General features: G+C 46.0%; 1 protein-coding gene and 1 non-coding gene across 2 annotated transcripts in view; both read left to right on the top strand.

The window, feature by feature from the left end:
• Stpg4 (sperm-tail PG-rich repeat containing 4) overlaps positions 1–391 on the top strand; it is a 21,650-nt gene extending 21,259 nt beyond the window's left edge. Inside the window, exons 4-5 of the mRNA XM_059248469.1 lie at positions 22–86; positions 322–391. Coding sequence (XP_059104452.1) covers positions 22–86; positions 322–391 — 135 coding nt within the window. The remainder of the gene's footprint in view (positions 1–21; positions 87–321) is intronic.
• Positions 392–25,016: 24,625 nt separating this feature from the next.
• On the top strand, positions 25,017–25,210 carry LOC131897755 (U2 spliceosomal RNA). The gene has a single exon (XR_009375778.1). It is a non-coding gene; the product is annotated as a U2 spliceosomal RNA (small nuclear RNA).

The raw sequence follows: 25,210 nt of genomic DNA on the forward strand, positions 1-25,210 counted from the left end.
GTGTCTGTCCCCTCTCTGCAGTCACTCCAGCTTTGCCCAGGACAGTATGAGATACTCCCCGCACCTGTTGCCAAGAGTGCTTCCAGGTAAATATAAGCCCATCAAGCTACTTTGGATCTCACACGAGACCTCACATTTGCGTATGTGGCTATGTACCGATCCTGGTGGTTTTCAAAACCTCACCATGAACCTCATGTCCAGATTAACGTTTTAAAGTATTTAATGAGAGATGAGCAATAAATTAACAAAGATATCTTCACTTAAAAAATAGATTTAGAAAACCATTTTTTAATTAATTAATTTATTTATTTTTACATATAGGAGCTTCGTATTTCGTTCTGCGGTTCAAAGATTCCCACCGAACTATTTCACACCTGTAAGTAAAATGTAGAGCGTTAATGCAAAACGGACTTGATGCTTACTCCTGATGTATTATCATTTTGCTCACATAATAGTAAGCGATGACTGAATGATTAAGGCAGTTAATACCAGTTATACACGTTAGCTCCATTCTACATAACTGCAACAAAATACCTGCCCAAAGCAACTTAGGTGAGGGGAGGGTTTAATTTCAGCTCATAATTTCAGAAGCTTGAACGCATCGTGGTGGGGAAGGCATGGCGGAATTCATGGTGGTGGAAGCATGCGACCCTGGCTTGTTCACATCACGGTCACATTCACAGAATGTACGGTGCCAAGCGTGAACCCTAATGTCATTACGGACCTTAGGTGCAGAAATAGCGGGCCAGAACCAGAAGTGGGTGCAAGCTTCAAAGGTCTGCCCCTAGGGACCTGCTCCGGCCAGCCTTGCCTTACCTCCTAAAGGCGCCACGGCCTTCAAAGTAAAGGCACAAGCTGGGGACTGGGCATCTAATTCACAAGCCTGTGAGGGACATTGACTTTCGAGCCATGGTTCTAGGCCCTCAAGACTCACGGCCGTCTCAGAACACAAAATGAATTTAGTCTACCTCCAACCTGTGCCGACCCTGTTATCAGTCTCAGCAATCCAAACACCATTCAAAGATCCAAAGTCTTTTTGGATACTCAAGGCAAACTCTTAGCTGTGAGCCCCAGTAAAGTAAAAACACAAGTTTATGTGTTCTCAGTGTTCAATGGCACAGAGTAAAAGAGCCCCTCTCTGAAGGGATGAGTGGGGACACAAAAAGGAAAAATGAGACCAAAGCGAGACCCACAGCCCGTAGAACAAACATACTGGGCATGTGGTGGAACCGTCTGGGCTCTAACAGGTCAGAGTTCCGCATTCGTACAGCTTTGCCCTTTGCCCTGTGTGACCCTCGTGCAGCTCTACTGGGTACCCGCACTTTTCCTTGGCAGACATCTTGTGTTCTTGGCATCTCTAGCATCCTGATGTCTTCACTACAGCTTAGGCTTCGCTTCCACAGCTTTCTGCACAGCCCTGTCAGGGGCTACCTGTGGTGGTATTGTGTTCCCCAAAATATTGTGCACGCTAATAAACTTATCTGGGGTCAGAGAAGAGAACAGCCACAATATTAAACATAGAAGATAGGCAGTGGTAGCACACGCCTTTAATTCCAGCATTCCAAGGGCAGAAATCCCTCTGGATCTCTGTGAGTTCAAGGCCACATTGGAAACAGCCAGGCATGGTGACTCACTCCTTTAATCCCAGGGAGTGATGGCAGAAAGCAGAAAGATAGATAAGGCGCGAGGACCAGAAACTAGAAGCAGTTGGCTGGTTAAGCTTTTAGGCTTTTGAGCAACACAATTCAGCTGAGATTCATTCTGGATGAAGACTGAGAGGCTTCCAGTCTAAGGAAACAGGATCAGCTGAGGAATTGGCGAGGTAAGGTAGCTGTGGCTTGTTCTGCTTCTCTGATCTTTCAGCATTCACCCCAATACCTGGCTCCAGGTTTGTTTTTATTAATAAGACCTATTAAGATTCATGCTACAGCTACCTGCAGGGAACACAACCTTGTTACACATTGCCCAGCCTCCCAGGCTTTTCTCTGGAACCTTGGTGCAAGTCTTGCCGACCCATCGCTTTTGCAGTCTGCATGCCCACAAAACCAGAGCCATACAGATAACACCAAGCTTTTCTACCAGCTCTAGATGGACTATTGCTGCCCTGGCCTCCCAGCGTCTGTGTGGCTAAACCTGGAAGAACATTTCCTTTTGTACCCATGTCCAGCAAAGCACTCTGGCTCTTTTTAAATGGGGAGTCTTTTGAATGCTTTTTTAGTTTTGCATCCTGGCTCTTTCAATAGCCAGGGTCTTGCCCTCAAGGCATCTTTCCTATTGTCCCAGTGCGAAGTGCACGGTTTCTCCTAAATGTCTCCCATCTCTCTAACCGCTGCTGCTTTGTCTGTAGTTCTTGCTAGCCTACAACTTTAACTGTATTCATGTTTCTTTTTTCATCAAGCTGCACGTTTTCCAAATCCCTCTGCTCATCTCTTCACCCTCTCTCACTGTAAATCTAGCAAAAAGCAGCCAGCAGCAACCATGCCATAGCCTGACTGCTGTTTGGAATTTCTTCTTCCAAACTAATTGGTCCATTTCTTTTTAATTTGGTCTCACTTCAATTTTCAGGACATGGGAAGGACACGAGCCATTTTTAAAATATTAATTTTTGTTTGGTCAAAACGTAACCCAAATGACTGCAGTCTGATTCCTGACAGATTCTCGTTTCCTTCTGAGACCCGTCTACTGTATGCATGTCTGTCACATTCTAGTGTTTCCAACTCTCACCGGAACGGCCCATCATGCTCTGCGCACAGATTCTAGGGTGTCTATAGCCTGCAGGTCCAAGTTCCCGCACATTGATTTTACGAACCAATCCCCAAAGTCTGGGAACTACAGGGCCTGCTTCACCTCAGCAATGATTCCAACTCTCAGCGCTGATTTTTTTTTTGGGGGGAGGGCAGTGCTTGTTGTTGTTGTTTTACTTTTTTAAAAAATATTTTTAGACGTATTTATTTTATGTGTATGAGTGTTTTGCCTGCATGTGTGTGTGTGTGTGCATGCATCATGTGCATGCCTGTTGCCCGCAGAGGTCAGAAGAGGACACTGGATCCTCTGGGATTGGAGTTATAGATGATTGTGGGCTACCAGGTGGGTGCTGGGAACCAAATCTCCAAAAGAGTAGAGGACCTGAGCCCTCTCTCCAGCCCATGTTGTTTTTCCTTGAGACAGGATCTTATTATGTAGTCTGGCTGGCTTGAAACTGTGTTAGACCAGGCTCTCTCTGAGCTAACAGGGACCCACCTGCCCCTGTCTCCAAGTGCTGGACCTAAAGGTGTGCAGCTCCACTCTAGTACCGATTTTTCTGTATTAGCTGCTTTTCACATTGCAGTGACCAAGACAACTTAAGGGAGCCCACAGTTTCGGAAGTGTTTCAGTTCATTGTGACAGGGACAGCACATTCATGGAAGTGGCTCCATCAGTGGCTTGTGGGAATGGGATTAGGTAATGGGGTGTCTCCATATGGCACAGGCCAGAAAGCAGAGGACTAGCCTAGAGCCGTGAGCTAGTATAACCTGTAAAGACCTGCCCCTCTCTGATCCACTCACTAACCAGGACCCACCTAAAGGCTCCATAGCCTCTAAAATAGTGCCACAAGCTGGGAACCGAGCACCCAACACATGAGGGTGCCCCCCTGCAGGAGACATTTCCAGTTCAAATGCTAACAATGTATTTAAAGTAGACACCTGGGAATTTCATTGTGAATCTCATTCATAAAAAGTTATAGAATTAGATGTCCATCTCTTTACATAAGTATACTTACACACACACACACACACACACACACACACACAAAACGTAATTTACTGTATGGCATTGTGGATTTAACTCAATGGTACCGCACTTGCCAGGCATATGAAAGGGCCTAGGTTGAATCATCAGTAACTAAAAAAGAAAAAAAAGGAAAGAAGAGAGAAAGAAAGGTTGACTGATTACTGTGTAATTTAGTGACTTTAATTAATAACAATGCACTATACTGTTGGAAATCATCAATAAAATAGACTTTGGCCGGGCGGTGGTGGCGCACGCCTTTAATCCCAGCACTCGGGAGGCAGAGGCAGGCGGATCTCTGTGAGTTCGAGGCCAGCCTGGGCTACCAAGTGAGTTCCAGGAAAGGCGCAAAGCTACACAGAGAAACCCTGTCTCGAAAAAACCAAAAAAAAAAAAAAAAAAAAAAAAAAAAAAAAAATAAAATAGACTTTGTCTTCATACAAAAATGATAGATAGGAGGTAATGCATTTATGAATGATTAATTTGTTTTTTTAAACAAGATTTTATTTTTTTTTTTTATTTACTGTGTTTGTGTTTACCCATGGAGGCCAGAAGAGGGTGTCAGATCCCAGGAGTGGGGTTCCAGCTGGTTGTGAGCTACCTGATGTTGGTGCTGAGACTGGAACTCAGGTCCTCTAGGAGAGCAATAACGGGTCTTCACAGCTGAGCCGTATCTATGGCCCTTCTAACAATGATTATACAATGCCAATAGTACATTTATCCGTGTAAGAAAACTAGTCTGGGGAGAAATAATCAAATGTGATTTCTTAAAATATTTTTATTCTTACCGGAAAATAATATGGGAGTCAAATGTCAATGTCAGTTGATGCCACAGCAGGCCCTTTCTCTGTCTCCCTCCTTCTGTATCCACTTCCTTGAGGGTGATCATCTTGAATTATCATAGCTACTTCTTCTGGTATTTTCATCCATATTTCTCATACAACTAGTTTTTAAAAATTTAGGCGCGATCTCTCAGTTCTCTCTGTATGGAGTATGCTCCTGTAACTCTCTCAACCCACCCTTCCCCCACCCACACATAGCATTTGATACATTTTGATTTTGCTTCCTGTCAAGCCATATACTTCTAGAACTTTTTATTCTCTTGACATCAGTAACTGCTTTAATTTGATTTAGTTTGTTAAGAACTCCAGCGTCACAAGACAAAACAAACAACAAAACAACAAGAAATTCTTCCCAGAAACACTCAAAGGCATCCGATAATTTTTTCAGTTGCTTTTACGTTTTTCTCCTCTGGAGAGGCATCCCCGCATCACCCACAATGTTCTGTTGTCTTCTTGTAGTCTAAACTCATGCTTTCTAGCCTCGTGCATGGTCTTTCTGGAACATTCCTTCATCGTCACCTTGGCTATGTCTTGCTGCTGCATGCCACCATCTTGGTAGAACACACTGCTTCCCCTCCTTCTCAACTTGAAGGTGGCTCCTTTTTGGAGGCTTCAGATCTTCTAAAATGCGGCGTGGAGACACAATGTCCCCAGTTCTGAGGTAAAATAGCACAAGACACTCGACTAATATTCTTTGCAAGTATTCTGGAATGTTTCTTGTGTGGAAGTCCTTGCCCTGGTCTCTTCTCAGACACGACTTTATCCATTCCATCTTCTCAATAAAATCATTTTGGTGACTTGGAACATCCTGTCCTTCAGAAAAGGGGAAAGAATACTTTCAGGAAAAATGTTCACAGGCAAAGAATTAGCCTGGGGCTGTGATTCATGTCTCTCCTGAACACACATTCCTGGAGCAGCTGTGGGTTTGCTTTAGACCCATAAACTTGTAAGCTGCCTAGAGCAGAGTCCTTTGATCCCAGCAGGGGAAGACAGTGGCCTGTGGTGTGAGTGTGGAAGACAATGGCTTGTGGTGCGAGTGTGCAAGCACAGAATGCTTGTGCAGTGTGAGCGTGCTAGCACAGAATGCTTGTGAGAAGAACTTACTGTCAATCTTCCGGCAACAAATGCAATAACTTAAGCCAGATAAACTCACAAACTCTTATACTTAGGTCATTGTAATCCAATTTCTTATCTGAAAAACTTCCTGTGGCCGACATTATCATTTAGTTTAATTTCCATAGAAATTAACGTGAAAGTTATAGAACTGTTAGGGACTCAGCCCTGGAAGGAGCTTCAGGAGTTAACTGTGCGGTGGTTTCTGGCTCTAGGCACGGTATTCTGTATTGGCCATAGACTGTCTCATTCACCCCTCACCGCTCGAGGAGGTAGAATTTACTTATCTCTATTTGGTAAGTGGAAATTCATTGTGGAAATGCATTGCTTAAAGTCACATGGTTATTGAAGGGAGAGTTAAGACTTAAACCTAGCCTATAATGATCTAAAAAACATGAGCTGTAGGCTATCATGTCTAGGGAATGACAGCAGTCTTCAGGCAGGAGAAGCTGATCTGGGGTCCATTGGTTGCGATTGTGTCCATTCTGTCCCTTAACATTATTAGGGAGCTAGATATTTGGAGGAATGGTAAAGTTCAACATCAGGGACTTAATTAAAACTGTATACAGAGGACTTTGATCTGGAACCTAACTCCCTCCTCATATGGAATGCCGGCCACTGGATATTTTCCCCTTGGGCAAAAGATTGATAGCATTAGTACAATGGCATATGCCTACAGTGCCAGCCACTTGAGAGGCAGAGGCAAGAGAATTGCTTGAGTTCAGGAGGTCAAGGGAGGCTTAGATTACATAGAAAGGGTATACACAGCAAGATGTCCATATAGGTGAATGGTACGGTATTTGCCTAGCTTGTAAAGGACCCTGGATTCAATAGTCAGTGTCCTTCTACCCCACCAACCACCAAAAAGAAAGACATAATTTAAAATAGTAATGAAGTTTATCCTACGGAACAATCTCGGGAAAACCAGAGGGAAGAGAACCACACACTTGATCCCAGGAAGTACAAGGCAGTGCTGTGGAGTTGGTTGATCTCAGGATATCTGTCTTAGTGTTTTACTGCTGTGAAGAGACACCATGACCACGGCAACTCTTAGGAAAGAAAACATTTAATTGGGGCTGGCTTCCAGTTTCAGAATCCATTATCATCATGGCGGGAAGCACGGCAGCATGCAGGCAGACATGGTGCTGGAGATGGGAGCTGAGATTTGTACCCCAGGCAGCAGAAGGAGACTGTGTCCACACTGGGCATAGCTTGAGCAAAGGAGACCTCAAAGCCCACCTCCACATTGACACGCTTCCTCCAACAAAGCCACACCTCCCAATAGTGCCCCTCCCTATGAGCCAAGCATTCAAACACATGCGTCTATGGGGGCCGTTCCTACTCAAAGCATCACCATATCCAATCCATGTGCCAGAGTTTCTGTCAGGCACGTGAGATAAACCTCCAGGGGTGATGGAGATACGCAGCATGGAAACTTCAGACAGAATTCTGTGAACAGAAGAGGAAGAACTTCTCAGTAATACAATTACTGTCCACAGTGAGATGAGACAGTTAGTTGTCAGCCTGGGAGTCTCTGTCCAACCAAGCTAGCAAGCAGCTGTGAGGACGGGATAAAAATATCTTCAAACATGGTAGGGCTGAGGGGATGAGGTGGTGAATAAAGCATGTGCCGCACAAGCATGAAGATCAGAGTTCAAATCCCCAGAGCCCACGTAGAGCTGGGTACAATAGTGAGCTTCTTCAGTGTACTTCCATCCTAGGGCAGGATTTGGGATGGAGACACGAGAATCCACAGAAACCTGTGAATTGGTTAGTTTGGCACACGGATAGTGAACAACCAAGAAGGTGTCTTAGTTAGGGTTTCTGCCATTGTGATGAAACACCATGACCAAAGCAACCTGGGGAGGACAGGGTTTATTTGATTTACATTTACATATCACTGTTTATCATTGAAGGAAGTCAAGGTAGGAACCTGGAGGCAGGAGCTGATGCCGAGGCTGTGGAGGGGTGCTGCTTACTGGCTTGCTCCCCATGGCTTGCTCAGCCTGCTTTCTTATAGAACTCAGGACCACCAGCCCAGGGATGGCACCACCCACCATGGGCTAGGTCCTCCCCATTAACCACTAATTAAGAAAATGCCCTACAGGCTTGCCTACAGCCTGATCTTATGGAGGCATTGTCTTAATTGAAGTTCCCTCCTCTAAAATGACTCTAGCTTGTGTCAAGTTGACATAACACTGTCCATCACGGAAGGTGAGGATCAACACCCTAGGCTGTCCTCTGACCTCCACAAAACACGTTCAAACATGAAAAAACTGCATACCTCCAAAGTGACCTCCAAAATGCCTTTTTAAAAAGATACTACAAGTGAAAAAGTACAGGAAAATGAACATACTCTGAAAGAAGTCACGGGACCCAAAAGAGCAGTGAGATGTCCCAGGTGGACCACTCTGCAGAAAGTTCCACAATTTATACTGAGAATGAAAGCAGTACACGCCCAGGGAACTGTTCCTAAGGAAAAGGGAACTGGAGCACACCTCTCCTCATGGGGGAGGCATAGGAAAACACGTATAGCAACTTGTGCAAGTGAAAAACAAAAACAAAAACAGGGCACCCATTAACTCCAAGTAAAACAAACGACTGTGAAGAAAAGAAGAAAAAAGAGAAATCCCAGTGTTACTTGGCCCTGCCAGGAAAAATGTTCATCTAGCAAACAGCTGTTGAATGATGTGAACCGCTGTGTTGAATGAGCAGGGGTGAGAGCCACACCCCGATGCAGAGAACCAGCCAGGAGGTAACTTCTTCAGCAGAAATCAGGAGTTAACAGAACCACACAGCTGCCCAGAGGACAGCCGAGAGTTGAGCAAGCCTGTTTCAGGTTCTCTAGGTGACACGTGGAGAGCTGTTTCCGAGAGTTAGTCATGAGATGGGTCAGCTAAGTGTTGCGTCAATGAAATTCTGCACGCACCTTTCTGGGCTCCGTGTCATATGCTCTTAGAAAAGAAAAACGAAAACATGCCTCAGGCAATGAAATTGGAGAGGCCCTGGACTAGACTTTTGGTTTTCATTAGAAGATTTTTGCTACCAATTTTTTTTTCCAAACTGTATTTTTTAAAATTCATAGTCTCAAAAAATTTTTTTAAATCACATTTATTTGAGTGTGTGTGCTTGCACATACATGTGTAGAGGTCAGGGGTCAGGTCACATTCGTAGGAGTTGGTTCTCTCCTTCCACCGTGGACCCTGGAGTGGAAGGCTGACAGGCTTGGTAGTAGGCGCTCTTACCTGCAAAGCCATCTGGCCAGCCCAAAATTTAAAACTTAGTAAAAATGTAAGAGTAAAGATAAATGAATATAAGTTTCAGTTTTTCTGATAATATTTTATGATAGTATAGTAACATCTTTTTTTTCTTTTTCTTTTTCTTTTTTTTTTTTTTTTTTTGTTTTTCGAGACAGGGTTTCTCTGTGTAGCTTTGCGCCTTTCCTCGAACTCACAGAGATCCGCCTGGCTCTGCCTCCCGAGTGCTGGGATTAAAGGCGTGCGCCACCACCGCCGGGCTCCTTTTTTTTTCTTGATTTTTATTTATTTGTGTGTGAGTCTGGATACCTGAGTGCGGCAATCTATCTGTAGAGGTCAGAGGACAACTTTTGAGTCAGTTCTGGCCTTCATGGGTCCCGGGGACTAAGTCGGGTCTTCAGGATTGTGTGGCAAGTGGTTCCCCCCAAGTCTTCTCACCAGCCCACATCTCTAGGTTTAGTAACTTGATTTTAGTTCTGAGCGGGGTTCTATAGCCCAGGTTGGCCTTGAACTCATGATCCTCCTATCTCAGCCTTCTGGTGACCCCCAAGTATGTGCCGCTACCTCCCTCCCCCTTAGGAAAAACAAAACACCAAAAAACAAAAACAAAACAAAAAACCTTGAAGTTATATTTTCCTAAAAGCATCTCTCAATACTTCAGTATTTTAAGTCATTCTTTTTTGAAATACTAATAGTGTCGATAATCTAGTCTCTCTCCTCTTTATCATTCATTGGCCAAGCTAACTCTGTCAGTTCTCGCGATGCACCAAAGGCTTTTCCTGCGATCTGGGTACGGCATCGCGTCCATCGCTTCGTGAAATGCTGCTGCATTTCATGCTAATACCTGCATTTTCACCTTGAAGTGGGTTTATATTTTGTTTTCAGTGTATTGCTTGATGACCATTTCAACACAGGGGGGAAAAGCTGACTGACGTGTCAACCTGCTCACAGCCGCGGTGTTACATGAAGAGAGACTTTTGTTTAGTTTTGAGACAAGTTTTCATGCAGCCCAGGTCGGCCTCCAACTTCGTTACAGCTGCTGATGACCTCTGAACTCTTGCCTCCATCTCCCAAGTGATGGGACTACAACTGTGCCCCGCCACACCCTGCTCTCCATGCTTGTCTTGGCCTTAGTTCTAGTGCTATGAAGAGACACGTGACCAACTCTTACAAAGGGAAGCATTTCATCAGGGCTGGCGTCCAGTTTCAGAGGTTTAGCCCATTGTCATCATGGCAGGTGCTGGAGTAGCTGAGAAGCTGAGACTACATCATGATTTGTAGGGAGAGAGAGAGAGAGAGAGAGAGAGAGAGAGAGAGAGAGAGAGAGAGAGAGAGAGAGAGAGGAGAGATTCAGGCTTGGCATGGGCTCTTGAAACCTCAAAGGCCACCCCCAGTGACACACTTTCTCCAATCAGGCCACACCTCCTAGTCCTTCTAATCCTTGCAAACGGTTCTTCTCCCTGGTGACTAAGCGTTCAAATATATGATCTGCGGGGGCCACTCTTGTTCAGAGCACCACAATGTTCTTTTTGGGAGGATGTGGCATATGCAGACAGTGGAGAAGGCTTCTTACTGTTTAATGGCACCATCCCTCCGTGTTCCGTTAGTCATCAGGTGAGATTTTTAGTCTTCTTGCTACTGTTGACTTGTATAAACTCTACAGCAAAAAGGCATTAACATGTATATTTTCTGAAGTTTTTCAGGGATTTTACTTTATTCTTTGGTTTTATTTATAGAAAAGGTCAAAATACAACATTTTGATGTCAGCATACTTCCCTGAGGTACGGAGGCCTCAGGGAAGAAGAGCGTGCCTTGGCTTTCTTCCCCACACCCAGCTCTTCATATAGTGCTCAAATATGTCAAATAGAGGAATGAAATCTATATTCCTCTTTTTTAAACTACAGATTTAAATTTGAATTTTGATTTAGACATTCTTTAATTTCCTTCTAAATTTTAATTTTGATTTTTTTTTTTAAAGACAGGATCTCTTCATATAGTCTCGGGGTTGGCCTGAAACTTACTATGTGGACTAGTCTGGCCTCAAACTCACAGAAATCCACCCACTTCTGCCTCCAGAGTGAAGGGATTAAAGACATGCACTTCCACGCGCGCGCGGTTTATAAAACATTTAACTCTCTAATTCTCCTGAAATGGGTTTGGGTTCGGTTACACGCTAAGGTCACAACGCCACCTGAGCCCTGTGGACTCAGCACAAGCTGTCTGTCGCCTTGCTGTGTGTGTGTGTGAAACCCGCGGTCACCAGAAATCTGACCTGTAGCCCTCAGGCAGTCCAGCACAGACACTGGCCGGGTCATCTTCTCCTTTTTAGAACAAAGTTAGGTATAAAATATGCATGCACATGCTGTTTCTCCTCTCCATGTGGCCTGCGAGGAGCTCAGTGGAGTTTGTTTATTGGCTAAGCATTATAATCTCAGAGCCACCTAGTAGAACTAATTGGCAGCCATATGAAAGCAGAGTGGATTATTTTGTGTGATTTTATTTTTAAAAATATATAATGGGTAAACTTATTTATTCTGTTGCCATTGTGAATTCATGAATATATTGGACAATATATTTGAATTCATATTTCCTGATTTCTTTCTCCATATCCTGGTCCACACTGGCCATCTCTTATTGATGGTACTGCCTATCTTTGGGTTTCTCTGTGTAGACCAGGCTGTCCTGGATCTCAGAGACCCTCCTACCTCTGCCTCCTGAGTGCTGGGATTAAAGGTGTGCGCCACCACTGCCCGGCACTGTTCATCTTAAACGGCTCTCCCTCTATAACTATTTTGTTTTCTATCATATACATTTCAAGTTAACTTGTAGAACTGTTAGGAAAAAAAACCTAAAACAACATCTGCCTCAGTAATGTGAAACTTGTGTGACAATGCTCAAAATGCATTGAAGAAAATTAAAGAAAATGAAGCCACAGCTTTAAATTCAAAATCAGGAATAACGAAATGCCTTCAGTGGTATTCCTACGCCCTTCAAAGGATACTTAAAATGTATACATTTGATGAGTAATTTTTAAATGTTTTAATTTTTTTATTTTTAATTTGATGTGTATTGATGTTTTGCCTGCACGTGTGTCTGTGTACCATGTGTGTGCAGTGCCTGTGAAGGCCAGAAAGGGACATTGGTCACCTAGGACTGGAATTACAGACAGTTGTGAGCTGCCATGGAGTGATGGCAATTAGAAGTCAGGTCCTCTGCAAGAGCAGCCAGTGCTCTTAATCACTGAGCCATGCCTCCAGCCCCTAAAAAAATGTTTTAATTAGCAAATATTAATGAACATATCAATGGATTTCATGATGACGTTCCCATACATGTACAGAATGAACTTTGACCTATTGTCTCCTTGTCCTCATGTGTCCACTCTGACTCCCGATGACTGTCTTCCCCAACCTCCAAGTCCCACTTTCCACTTTCTTGTCTTTTTTTTTTTTAAATATAAAAAAACCTTAATGAGGTCTTTTTGTAATTCAGTGGGACCTGGGTTCAATCTCTAGCCTCAAAAGAGAAAAAGTGTGGAAGGAAGGAAGGAAGGAAGGAAGGAAGGAAGGAAGGAAGGGAGGGAGGGAGGGAGGGAGGAAGGAAGGAAGGAAGGAAGGAAGGAAGGAAGGAAAAAGGAAAGGAAAAAGGAAAGGAGGGAGGGAGGGAAGGAGGAAGGAAGAAGGGCAAGAGGGAGGGGACAGGAAGGAGGGAGGGGAGGGGTGGAGGCAGCTGGAAAGAAAACAAAGTGAATTGGCTTTGAACTTGAAAATCAAAGTCACCCCGGCATGGAGAAGTCATCTCGTTGTGCTCACACGCGTGTGGGCACCACGTAAGCGCACATGTCAGCACAGTGAGAATGACTTCTTTTGTCCCAGGTAAAGAGGGTCTTTAGGTGCATTTTTGGGTAGATGCCGGGGGACGTGCTGTGCCGTGAGTAAAGGGCCTTTTTCCACCCTCAGAAAGACGATCATATTTGAAATTCAGCAGCCACCATTTGCTTCAGCACTGTGATAAAGACCAAACGCCACACACCCAGGACTAGTGCCGTTCCTGAGACCAAGTCAGCTCTAGAGAGACACACAGACCCAAGGCCACATCACTCCGATCAGGGACCCCAGAGGCCAGCACTGCTGGCCTCTGGGGAAGCTTCTTCTCTTTAACAATTTCATTGGCTTTGCAAACGACCTAAGGAAGACTCTTGATCTTAAAAAAAAAATCATAATTGTATTCCATCCTGACTGTGTTTCAGAATGTGGACATGGAACATAGCAGATATTCAGTACAACTGTTTGGGGCATGTGGGAACTACTGGTGGTTTTATTTAGTATTCCTGTTAGGGAAATTGGGGGTAAGGAAATTTCCAATTTTCTTACAAAAAAAAAAAAATCCTTATTATGTACTTGGCATGTGGGCTGCAGAAACCCAGAGTTTTTCTTATCTGCCGTTGGTAATGGTGAACATAAGTGCAACCCTTTGCAAAGCAGTTGAGCATTGAGTGTAGAGCTTTAAAAAACTACATGACCAAGCCGGGCGGTGGTGACGCATGCCTTTAATCTCAGCACTCAGGAGGCAGAGGGAGGCAGATCTCTGTGAGTTCAAGGCCAGCCTGGTCTACATAGTGAGTACCAGGCCAGCCAGGGTTTTGTATGAGACCCTGTCTCCAAACAAACAAACAAACAAACAAACAAACAAACAAATGCAATGGGCAGGCCTGGTGAGATGGTGGCTTGGCTGTTAAGAGCACTGGCTGCTCTTCCGGAGGACCAGAGTTTGGCTCCCAGCGCCCACATAGCGACTTACAACTGTCCGTCAACTCTGGTTCCAGAAGACCTGATGCCCTCTCCGGGCCTTCAGAAGCGCCACATGCACATGGCACACACACATACACTCAAGCACACATGCAAACATTAAAGGAATAAATGAATAAATTTTTTTAAAAAAGAAAAATGCAACCTACAGATAATATATAAATTATGATCAGTGCGGGAGAGATCATGTATATGAAAAACCAGGAAATACGAGCCAAACTGCCCTCATTGGCACTGCGGAAATACTATGACTTGGTAAGGTGGTCGGTTACTTTGATGGCACTGTGGAGAGGCTGTGACTGGGGGGTAGTTATTTCTTTTCTAAAGCCTCACAACCTCTCAGAATACAATTTTTGAAGACAGAAAGTAGATAACATCTTGGTAGTGGAAACAAATTTGATGTCCAAGGACCATGGTTTTTCTATTTGATGTCAAACGTGTTTCCAATCCTTTCTGTATTTCTTTAACCTGACAGCCTGATGAGGAAGAAGGAAAGTATCAGGGAGCCAGGAAGAGCCCAGAGACAAGCGATAGTTTCGTGTTGTCTGTGTTGACCACATTTAGGAGAAAGTGCCCTGGATGGGAGTATCAGAGTGTGGCCTCCTCCGTACTGAGGAAAGCTGGCTCATGCCAGCTCTTCCTGGATTTAAGGAATGGGTTCAGTTAAAAACTAGGCTGACAGCTTGAAATTCCACGGGGAACAGAAAGTAATTAATAAACATGGTTGGATTGAATAAAGCAGAAAATTGATTTCTGCTTGGATGGAACTTGGAAATTAGGGTGATTAAGGCAGATCCCAGTTCAGGCTCCTCATAGATGAGCCGTGCTTGTGGATAACGTATTTAAAAAAAATACTTTTCAAATATAGCCACAGATCTACTAGGATTTAAAAATAAAATGTCTATGCTGGCATTTCTTTTTCTTAAAAATGTAGTCTATGCAACTTTTCCCATGGTGTTAACCTCACAGAGCTGTGTTTTCCTGTCCAGCTGTGAGTGTGAAGCATTTCCTGAGTGATTTTCCTATAATACTATCTGATTAAAATAGGGAGAGAGAAGATGAAGAATGAAACAGGACTTTTTTTCCCATTGCAAGTGACAGAAACCCATCCCAAACTAGCCTGAGCAAAAAATAAAAAAATGTAAAGGCCAGTTGGTGTCTCGGTCTGTTTTCTAGTGCTGTAACTAAGCACCACAGACTGGAAAGGTTAGGTAGAAACTGGTCTTAGGCATGCTATTGCTGTGATGAAACACATGTCCAAAAGCAACTTGGGGAGGCAAGGGCTTATTTTACTCACAGTTCCATATAATGGTTCATCTTCAAAAGCAGTGAGGGCAGGAACTCACACAGGGCAGGAACCTGGAGGCAGGAACTGATGCAGAGGCCGTGGAGGGTACTGCTTGCTGGCTTGCTTCCTTTTACTTGCTCAGCCTGCTTTCTTATAGAACCCAGGACCACCAACCCAGGGATGGCACTACCCACCATGGGCTGGGCCCTCTTCCATCAATCATTAAGAAAATTGCCTACAGGCTCCTATCATATGGAGACATTTATTTGTTTGTTTTTTTTTTCTGGAGCCAAATTTGAAGCAATCCTTATTAATTACTGATTGGCCAGGTTCATATCCAGAATTTCCCAGAGTATGGCGCCGAATTACATTAGTCAGGGACTTATAAAGGCAAACCGCACGAGGCTATGTATGTACTTCCCACCTTCCTTCAGTCAGGGGCAAGCATACGTCCTACCTGTTACATACCTCCTACCTAACCTGTGCAGTTAGAGTAACCAAACCTGTTCACAGAAGTGAAAACACTCAGTTTGTTATCTTACATGAACAGCACCCCCACACTCCTGCCCCTCCGCCCACCTCACCCCCCTCTCCACATTCCAGGAATTTATCTGTCCTTGGGCAAGTGGGACTTTACAGGCTAGAGGCATTTTTGTTGTGAAGGCGCTGTTTTAATTGAGGCTCCCTTCTCTCAGATGGCTTTAGCTCGTGTCAAGTTTATATAGAACTATGCTGCACAATTGACCCCTTGTCAAGTTGACACACAAACACATCACCATTAAGCCACAACCTTTCCCTTCTCGTTTATCCCCAAGATCTCACATTAAAAAACATGAACAACTTTAAAGTCCAAAGTCTTTACAAATTGAAACACATTAAAAGTTCAGTCTTTTTAAAATACCCAATCTCTTTAAAAATCCAAAATCTCTTTTAAAAGTTCGAAGCCTTTCAGCTGTGGGATCTTGTGAAAACCAAAAATTAAGTTAAATACTTCCTTCAGGAGGGAAGAACCAGGGCACAATGACAATCCGAAAAAAGAAAAGCTGAACTACCAACAGTGTAAATAACTCGCTGTCCAATTATCTGGGATTCGCTCACCATCTTCTAGCCTCCTCCAAAGGGCTTGAGTCAGTTCTCTGGCCCAGCGCTCTGCAGCACACACAGCTCGTCTTTTAGGCTCCAGCTAGCCCCGCTCCATGGCTGCTGCTGTTCTTGGTGGTCATCGCATGGTGCTGGCCTCTCCAAAATGCTGGGTCTATGCTGCAGCTGGGTTGCACTTTCACCAATAGCCTCTCATAGGCTCTCCTCATGGTGCCACGCCTCAACTTCTCTGCATGGGCCTTCAATCCTGAGCCTTCAACTGCCACTGAGGCTGCACCTGCACCAATGGCCTCTCCTGGCCTCTCACAGTGCCAAGCCTCAGCTGCTCTCCATGACCCCTTCATGCCTTCAGAACCAGTTCTACCTGGGTGACTCTTACACTACCAAGTTCAGCTGCCAGCTCGAGGTACAACCTTGGCCACCTCTGGCACACAGCTTCTGTGTGCTGACTTTCAGAAAATAACTTCCCAGAAGATTTCATCCCAGTGACGCTGGTTTCTTCTTAATCAACACTAATTTCTCAGCTCCAGCCGACCAGCATCAATTGTCCCAGGAAAACAAAGGATTTACTTTATTGGTTCTGGTCTCTTGTTAATCACAGTTGGCTCTTCAGCTCCGGCTGACCAGACACCACAGATTCTTCATACACATGGCCCGGCAGAAAAACAAAGGTTTTACTTTATTGGTTCTGGTCTCTTGTTAATCACAGCCGATTCTTCAGCTCCGGCTGACCAGACACCACAGATTCTTCACACACATGGCCCGGTAGAGTCTTTGCTTCCTGCTGAAGTTTCACAAGCCAGGCCTCCATCGTCTGCACTGCTGAGAGCATCCTTGTCCTCAAAGCTCCGACAGAACATCCCACCGAGCTCGTAGCACTCAGTGGCTCTTCTAGCTCAGAGTTCCAAAGTCCTTCCACATCCTCTTCAAAACATGGTCGGGTCTGTCACAGCAACATCCTGGTACCAACTTCACTGAGGCTCCCTCCTCTCAGGTGACTTTAGCTTGTGTCAAGTTGACATAAAACCAGCCAGCGCGAGGTACAACCTTGGCCACCTCTGGCACACAGCTTCTGTGTGCTGACTTTCAGGAAATAACTTCCCAGAAGATTTCACCCCAGTGACGCTGAGGTTTCACTGGTGGTGTTGCCCCCTCCTCCCATCACGGTTCTTTAGGCTGGGAGGTTCAAGGTCAGGTGAGCATATCTGGGAGGCACTTCTTGCTGATGTGGTCTCTGCTGTCATTGGGTAGCCCAGGCCATCACCTGGTGAGAACATCCTTGCTAAGAGGCCTCTTTCCCTTAGGAAATGGCAGTCACATTGGATGAGGACTCAATGCTGATGGCCTTATTTAAATCTTAATAACCCCCTAAGGCCCCAAATATCATAGATTAATATCTCACAGTGGTGACAAGATCCCAACATAAACTTAAAAGGGGACACTCCATGGTGGCATTTATTGGTGCATATACCCAGAACAGTGCCTAGGTGTGGCTTTAGCTCCATCCCCATCCTTCAGACTTCTTTCCTTCTTGAGCTAAGACAGCCACAGGAGACCCACATCCACATCTTGCCTCCTCAACCAGGGAGTGTTAAAAGGCAGGCTCTTCTGATTGGCCAGATTAGGGCATGTGACTGCCCTTGGGCCAATTACCATGACCAAGGAACTGAGGACTCTCTACCAGACTGCCTCAGTTGTCCATCTGTAAGTTGATGGTGGAGATGGAGGCCTCATCCTGCCCAAGACATGGGAATGTGTTTAGGATGGGCCAGATGCTGGCCCATCCTACCACACCACTGAAACAAAACAGATAGCTTCTGTGCTCTTAGAGAAAAGGAATCTACATGTGCCAGAACCATGGAAACTAGGAAGGGGCTTTTCCAGATTTTTGAGGTCTCTGGCTCCCTTCTGTTTCACTTGTATGAAGTTGTTTTCTACTTAGTTCAGCAGCCTGGAGAGACTTGTGTGTGGCCTCCCAATGCCACTGCTGCTGATGCGGAACCTGTGAAGTGAGCTTTGTCTGTGATAACGGCATCAGCAGGGGGAGATGGTTTCTGCCAGTAGCCAGCCCCAGCAGCACAAGTTCCAGGCCAGAAGTACCAGTTCAGATCCCAGTTACCAGTGAGATCCTCTGGCTGCCTCGTTCCCCTAGAAACAAGGAAGGACTGCTAAATAAACCTTTTTCTAGAATTACGCTGTCTGTGCTTTTCAGTTATAGCCAGAGAAAACAAACCAAGGCGGTCATCCTCCTGCAGACCCTGTAGTTCCTGCTTGTTTTATCTGTATCACCAGAGATCTCATGCTGGCCTGGAACTCACAGTCTCTGCTAAGGCTGCCCAGGTTTGTGATCCCTTGGCATAGCCTAGCTTACCTGCCTAACCGGAAGCTCAGGCCTCCTCACTTCCTGTCTTGTTCAGAAAACTTTCTCACCCAGGTAGACCTCAGAGCTGTGGCCAGATTCTAATTTTACAAAATGTGTTTGGCCCCTGGCAGGTTTGCTTCAGTCCCGCCGCTGCCGCCAGCAGGCACATCTCTGCGGAGCTTGTCCATCAGAATCTGTAGAATCCCAGCATCTTCCCTCCCCGCTCCCCGCCACATCTGAAAGTTGCCTGTGCCCAGGAAAAGACAGGGACTGATGACGTATTCATTTCCTTTCTTCTGTGATAAAACACTCAGACCAAAAACAGCTTAGGTGAGGAAAGGATTTATTGGTTTGAAACTTCCAGGCTGTGGAGGGTGCCACTGGCTGGCTCCCTCTCAGACTCGTGCCTCGCCAGCTTTCTTACACAACCCAGGACCACCTGCCCAGGAAGTGGCACTGTTTACCGGGCTGGCCTGTATCAATGAAGACAAGACAGTCCTTCCTAGACAGGTCCACATACTAACCGGATAAAGACAGCTGCTCAATTGAGACTCTTGGCTGGGCCAAGTTAATGCTAACCAGGACAGGCTGTGTGCTTTTAAAAATGATTTTTCTTTTGTGCTGTCGCTCTAGCAGACCTAGTACTCATCACGTAGCCCAATCTGGCCTCAGACTCTTAGCAAAGCCTATCTTAGCTTCCTGCATGCTGGGGTTACGGGCACTCACTACCATGCTTGGCTTGAGCTCTTTTTATTTTCCATTTTATTCTATTTATTTATTTTAGTTTGGTTTTGTTTTGTTTGGGACAGAGTTTCTCTGTGTAGCCCTGGTTGTCCTGGAACTCACTCTGTAGACCAGGATGGCCTCGAACTCAGGGATCCGCCTGTCTCTGCCTCCTGAGCACTGGGATTAAAGACTTGTACCACCACCACCACCGCCCAGATGCTTGAGCTCTTTTTATCTTAAAGAGGAAAAGCTTAGATCTAAGTGCTTGTATTTCCAGTGCTGTGCTCCTGTGCCTGGGTGCTAAGTCACTAGCTCTAGCCTTTCAGAGACTCTCTTCTCACTCGGTCAGTGGCGGGAACTGTACCGCCTGCTCCAGGCTGTTGTGAGGGTCAGATGGGGGCAGATATGTGAGGAGATTCTGCCAGCGAGGGGCAGCATCAGGGACGGGGCAGCTCTCCTGGGGCACCTGTGATGATGGGCAACAGGGTCTGCTGAACAGGCTGGAGAGAAACCCCACCTGCCTGCAGAAGAGAAGACGTCACAGTGACCGATGGGCAGAGACTGGCAATCCACGGTGACGTTAAGCATTTACATCCGCTATCCAATTGTAAATACCCTTCTCAATGCTCATACGCACACAAAAAGCAGCAGAGCTGTGACGGAGGAAGTTGACTGTTTGTTCTCTCACTGTCACTCCCGACAGGAGCATATGCAAGTGTCTATTAATGTGCACCTTCTGTGTCGTGGCGAAGAGAGTTCTCACCGAGGATGTGAAATGTGTCTACTTTCTGTAAAAAGATGCCGCCGAGAAAGTGGGTTTAGCGAAGGCACGCTGATTACTATAGAGGAAGGTTTAGCCATTTATCTTACATTAGAAGTTTTGTAGCCTGCCAGTGGTGTCTCAAGTCTTTAATCCCAGCACTCAGGAGGCAGAGGCAGGTGGATCTCTGAGTTCGAGGCCGGCCTGGTCTACAGAGCAATTTCCAGGACAGCCAGGGCTACCCAGAGAAACCCTGTCTCAAAAGACAAAACAAAAGCACTTTGTCATATAGTTTATTTTCCTTCTGTATGTATATAATCTCATGTACCTTAAATTTTTAAGCAAGATATCAAAATGTATAATGTAACACAGTTATTTCTTGCTCTCCGTGGAGCGTTAGTTCCTGGAGCACCTCAGACATGAGACTCCATGGATGCTTAAGCCGCTGGTATAAAAGAACACAGTGTCTGCACTTCACTTGCAAGCCATCTCCCGTATCCTGAGAATCATCTCCAGAGTCTTTGCGACAATCGCAATGCGACCAGATCAGTGACCCTGTGTGCTTAAGGCACAAGGACAAAAGTCCGTGTGCTCAGTGCAGACACGTTCTGACCCTCCATTGGCTGAGTCTGTGCGTGTGCGGCCTGTGGAGACAGATGCACTGGGTGGAAGAAAATGATTCAAATTCCCTCTGCATGCGTGTCCCCGGTCCAGCCTTGAACACTAGACTCTGCTTGATTGACGCATAGCTTCCTCTCCTCCTGTGTTCTTATCTCCCTGTCTATCTATAGTCTGCTTTCTTCAGGGTGTAACCCCAGACTCCTGTCACATTGAGCTTGCTGTGTGCCCCACCCCATCTCCATGGCCTCTTCCTACAAACATCTCATGATGGTATCTCTCAATTCCTTTTTTAAATTTTTGTCTCCCTCCGCCCATTTTTGTGCATGTGTGTGTGTGTGTGTGTGTGTGTGTGTGCAATTCGTATGTTTGTGTGTGTGTACATGTGTGTGTACGTGTGTGTGTACGTGTGTGTGCAGTGCATATGTTTGTGTGTGTGTGTGTGTGTGTACGTGTGTGTGTGTGTGTGTGTGTGTGTGTGCAGTGCATATGTTTGGGTGTGTGTGCAGTGTGGTAGTCTGAGATGGATGACAAGCATCTCCCTTGATCATTCTTCCGTCTTATCGATTGAGGCAGCGTCTCTCAACCAGACCCAGAGCTCTCCAGTGTGGCTGTTCTCACTAGCCAGCGTCTTCTGGGGATCCCCTATCTCTGCCCTTGGAAGCTGAAATGACAGGCAGGCTGCCACACCATTTATTTGGGACTCGGGAAGCTGAACTCTATTCCCCACGATTGTGTGGCAAGTGGTCTCACGGCTGAGCCGGCTCTTCCGCCCGTATACCCCTTTCCACCACAGCCGGCTTTGCTGTGGCTCTTGAGTTCTTGTTCTCTTACTTTGAATCAGTCTCATCCTTGCAATGAGATCGCAGCATCCTCTCGTCGATGTTCGTACGCCAACGTTTCTGATATCTCCCAGAATCCCCCACTGTAATACCTTGTACACAGCAGGCTAGTGAATGTGTGTGGGGATTTAACCGCTCAGCTTCGTTTGGCCGGGATTTGACATATCCATCAGTTCCAACCACTGGGGACAATACATGAATCAGAAAGGTAAATGGAAGAGAGATGTTAACTTGCCTAGCGTAAGCTCTTCCGGGCCTGCTAATCCACTAGTTTTTTGGACTTTTCCATGAATTAGATTAGCACAGAGCAGTTACTGCTTTCATTTACTTTTCGAATGTGGCGATTATCCCGCCAGAGTTGAAATGAACGGTGTACCCTCTCTGTCCCTTTGGGCCTGCCTTGACCTTCCTGGGCCAACCCAGCTGTCTGGCCTCACAAACGCTTCCTCTTCCTTCTGTCCATCCCAGATCAGATACAGCTCTCCAAGGGGCTTTTTGGGGACCCTGAGACCTTATCAGTGTGTCCTCTGACATCACATCCATCCCTTTGCGTGACATATACACTATATATAATATTTTATATTTTTTTCTGGTGAGATAGATGTTCCCCACTAAAATATAAGCTATGAAAATAAGAAATGTATGTCTTTCTTGCCAACTAGGACTCAGTTCTCCTAATAAGAAGAGCAGCAATTTTTTGTTTGTTTTTGTTGTTGTTTGTTTGTTTGTTTGTTTTCAAGACAGGGTTTCTTTGCGTAGCCCTAGCTGTCCTGGAACTCACTCTGTAGACCAGGCTGGCCTCGAACTCAGGGAGGTTCACCTACCTCTGCCTCCTGAGTGCTGGGACGAAGGGCATGCGCCACCCACCGCCCGGCTGGAACAGCGGATTTAAGTTGCAGTATGATTAAGAAGGCAGGGATTTGTTTCTATGCTGTAAAAGGCCCTTTAGTGGCCAGTTCAAGCCAGGCTGTTCCCTGTGCTGCTCCGCTGAGAGTGCCTTCTGTTTTCATAGACAGAGAGCAGAGGATGTGGGGAAAAGTGCGTCTGTTCCCCCCAAAGGAGGGCCCCTGAAACTGTACATCTCTGCCACTTCCCACTCCTCAGCCTGATGTAACTCATGTGGACACATCCCGAGAGGTCAGGAGATTAAATTTTTATTCTGGGTACATGTATGCTCAATCCAAAATTGTTCTAAAGCCCCCTAATAGGAGACCAGATGCTGGGAGACAGTGATTTTCAGCTACATTCTCAGATTCTAGCCCATGGCCTGGAACATGGTACATTGGTTGAATGATGTAACTAGAGAAACACTTCGGTATTTGTTTTCTTGGCTGCTGTAAAGCAACAAAGTACGACCAACGGGGTGTTTGTTATACCCAGTGCGACAGATGTGAGAAGTCCCAGGTCACACTGTCCCTCAGCTGATTTCTTCTGAGTGTGGTGAAGACCTTCACTCTATGTTTTCTCCTAGCTGTGGGGCTTGCTGGAACATTTTGGCATTCCTTATTTTATAAATCAATCTCTCTCTCTCTCTCAATCTCTCTCTCTCTCTCTCTCTCTCTCTCTCTCTCTCTCTCTCTCTCTCTCTCTGTGTGTGTGTGTGTGTGTGTTTGTGTTTGTGCATGTGTGAGTGTGTATATATGTGTGTGTTCAAATGTCCCATTTTTAACAAAGGGACACCAGCCACACTGGACATGCGTTCATCATGTCGTATTCTGAGGTCCTGGAATGTGAATTCACAGAACTTAAAACTGTTTGAGGTGTAGGTGGAGACAGTATGATCTGCTGCCACACAGGCTGCAGGTGCTGGACACCGCTGCTCTTATTGCCCCTGAGAAGCCGCTGCAGGCAGATGCAGCTGTCCCATCCTCTTAGCCCAGAGGAACAACGGGCTCAGGGAGGTTAGGGGTTACTAATGGCCTACCATTTATACAGTGTCGTCGGCCATTCCGAGTCAGAATCAACAAGTCAAGGTATAAGGCATTTTCTTAATTAGTGATTGATGGGGCAGGGCTCAGCCCATGTGGGTGGTGCCATCCCTGGGCTGGTGGTCCTGGGTTCTGTAAGAAAGCAGGATGAGCAAGCAATGGAAAGCAAGGCTTAGGGACCATTTCTCTTGACTATTTGAGAGGGGCTGATGGCTTCTGCCATGCCACATCCCTCCCTTCCTGACCACATCACACACCAGGGAAGCCAAGGCTCCAGGCCACCGCCTTCTATGATGGGGTGATCTGGCCGTCCTCAGTGTGGGAGGCGTCAGAAATCTCAACTTTAGAAGGGCGGGCACAATGCCAACGGTTGCTCTCAAAGCCTCCTCTTTGAACTCGGTTGAGAAATGGCATCTCCAGCCACCTGTGCACTTTGCTGTCCTCGTGGGAGGGAGTTGGACGGGGGACTCCACTGGAACTGCTTTCTGGCTGTTACAGGACCAATCTCACCTGGCACAGTTATACCTTCCCCTGGCATTCCTGTGGCTTTGGAATATGCTTTGGGGACCATATCCACTTCCCTCATGTTACTACTGGACGATTCCATCTGTCACATGTGGCAGTAATTTCTTCCCGTTTCAAGCCTTAGTCCCTGTGATTCAGAGGACCGCCCATGCAGGGCAGCTGCCGGGTGGCAACAGGAACACATCAGTGCTCATCGGTGTTGACACTCAGACTCCCACAGGATTCCAGACTTGGCAACCCAGGAAAAGAAAACCACTTAGGGAAAAGCGGGCAGGATGCCGCATTTCCGTTCATGCCAAAGGCAGGGCCCTAGGTGCAGAACGGAGGCCACACTCGGCATCATCTTTGGCCGGGTACTCAACTGTCACAGTGGAAAAAAGAAAAGGCTGAAGAAATGGTCACCGCAAAATTCTCACAACTTTTACTTCTTTGTTCACGGTCCCTCGACGCAGGCTCGGGCAGAGTTGACACCATGTAGAGACCTTCTCCCTAAAGATGACCTCTGTCACCTGCGGGCATCAGTTTGAGACGTTAGCGGTTTCATCTCGGCGGTGATTTATGAAAATGAGTGCCTTCGTCATCTGTCCCTTGGTGACCAGACTTGTCCCTGGCTGTTAGCAACAGACTGCTCTCAGGGCAGAGTGATTGAGAGTAGCAGCCCTAATTACATGGCTGGTACCCACCAGCGGCACGGGAGCCTGGCTCATAAATCCCTTGAGGATCTGTGGTCCAGGCACTTGTTCTGCCAAATCCCCGGGGCCTGCCTGGAAGAGTCCTACTGAACAGCAGGATCTACCGGGCATATCTGTGTTCTGACCTCATGCTGACTTAGCTCTTCTGTTCTCTACTTCATCCAATTTCCATAGTCACTTATCTATATACTAGCTATGGTTTTTCTTCATATTTTGAGAGCGTTTTTGTTCGTTGTAGAGAAATGAGAAAATATAGATCATTACCAGGTGGCGGTGATGCACACCTTTAATCCCAGGACTCAGGAGGCAGAGGCAGGTGGATCTCTGTGAGTTCGAGGCCAGCCTGGTCTACAGAGTGAGTTCCAGGACAGCCAGGGCTATGCACTGAAATCCTGTCTGGAAAAACCTTGTAGTTAAGATGAAGTCTAACATCTGTTCACATCAGTTTAATATCCGATGTACCCTCCACCTGAAGATAATATAGTAATGGGACTCTTGGAGCTGGGGAATGGAATAGGAGCTGGTTTGCCCAGCCCACACTTTGGCCTGTCATATCAGTGAGTCCAAGAATGGTGTACTCCTG

Source organism: Peromyscus eremicus, chromosome 22 (genome assembly GCF_949786415.1).
Source record: "Peromyscus eremicus chromosome 22, PerEre_H2_v1, whole genome shotgun sequence".
In the NCBI taxonomy this organism is placed as follows: Eukaryota; Metazoa; Chordata; class Mammalia; order Rodentia; family Cricetidae; genus Peromyscus; species Peromyscus eremicus.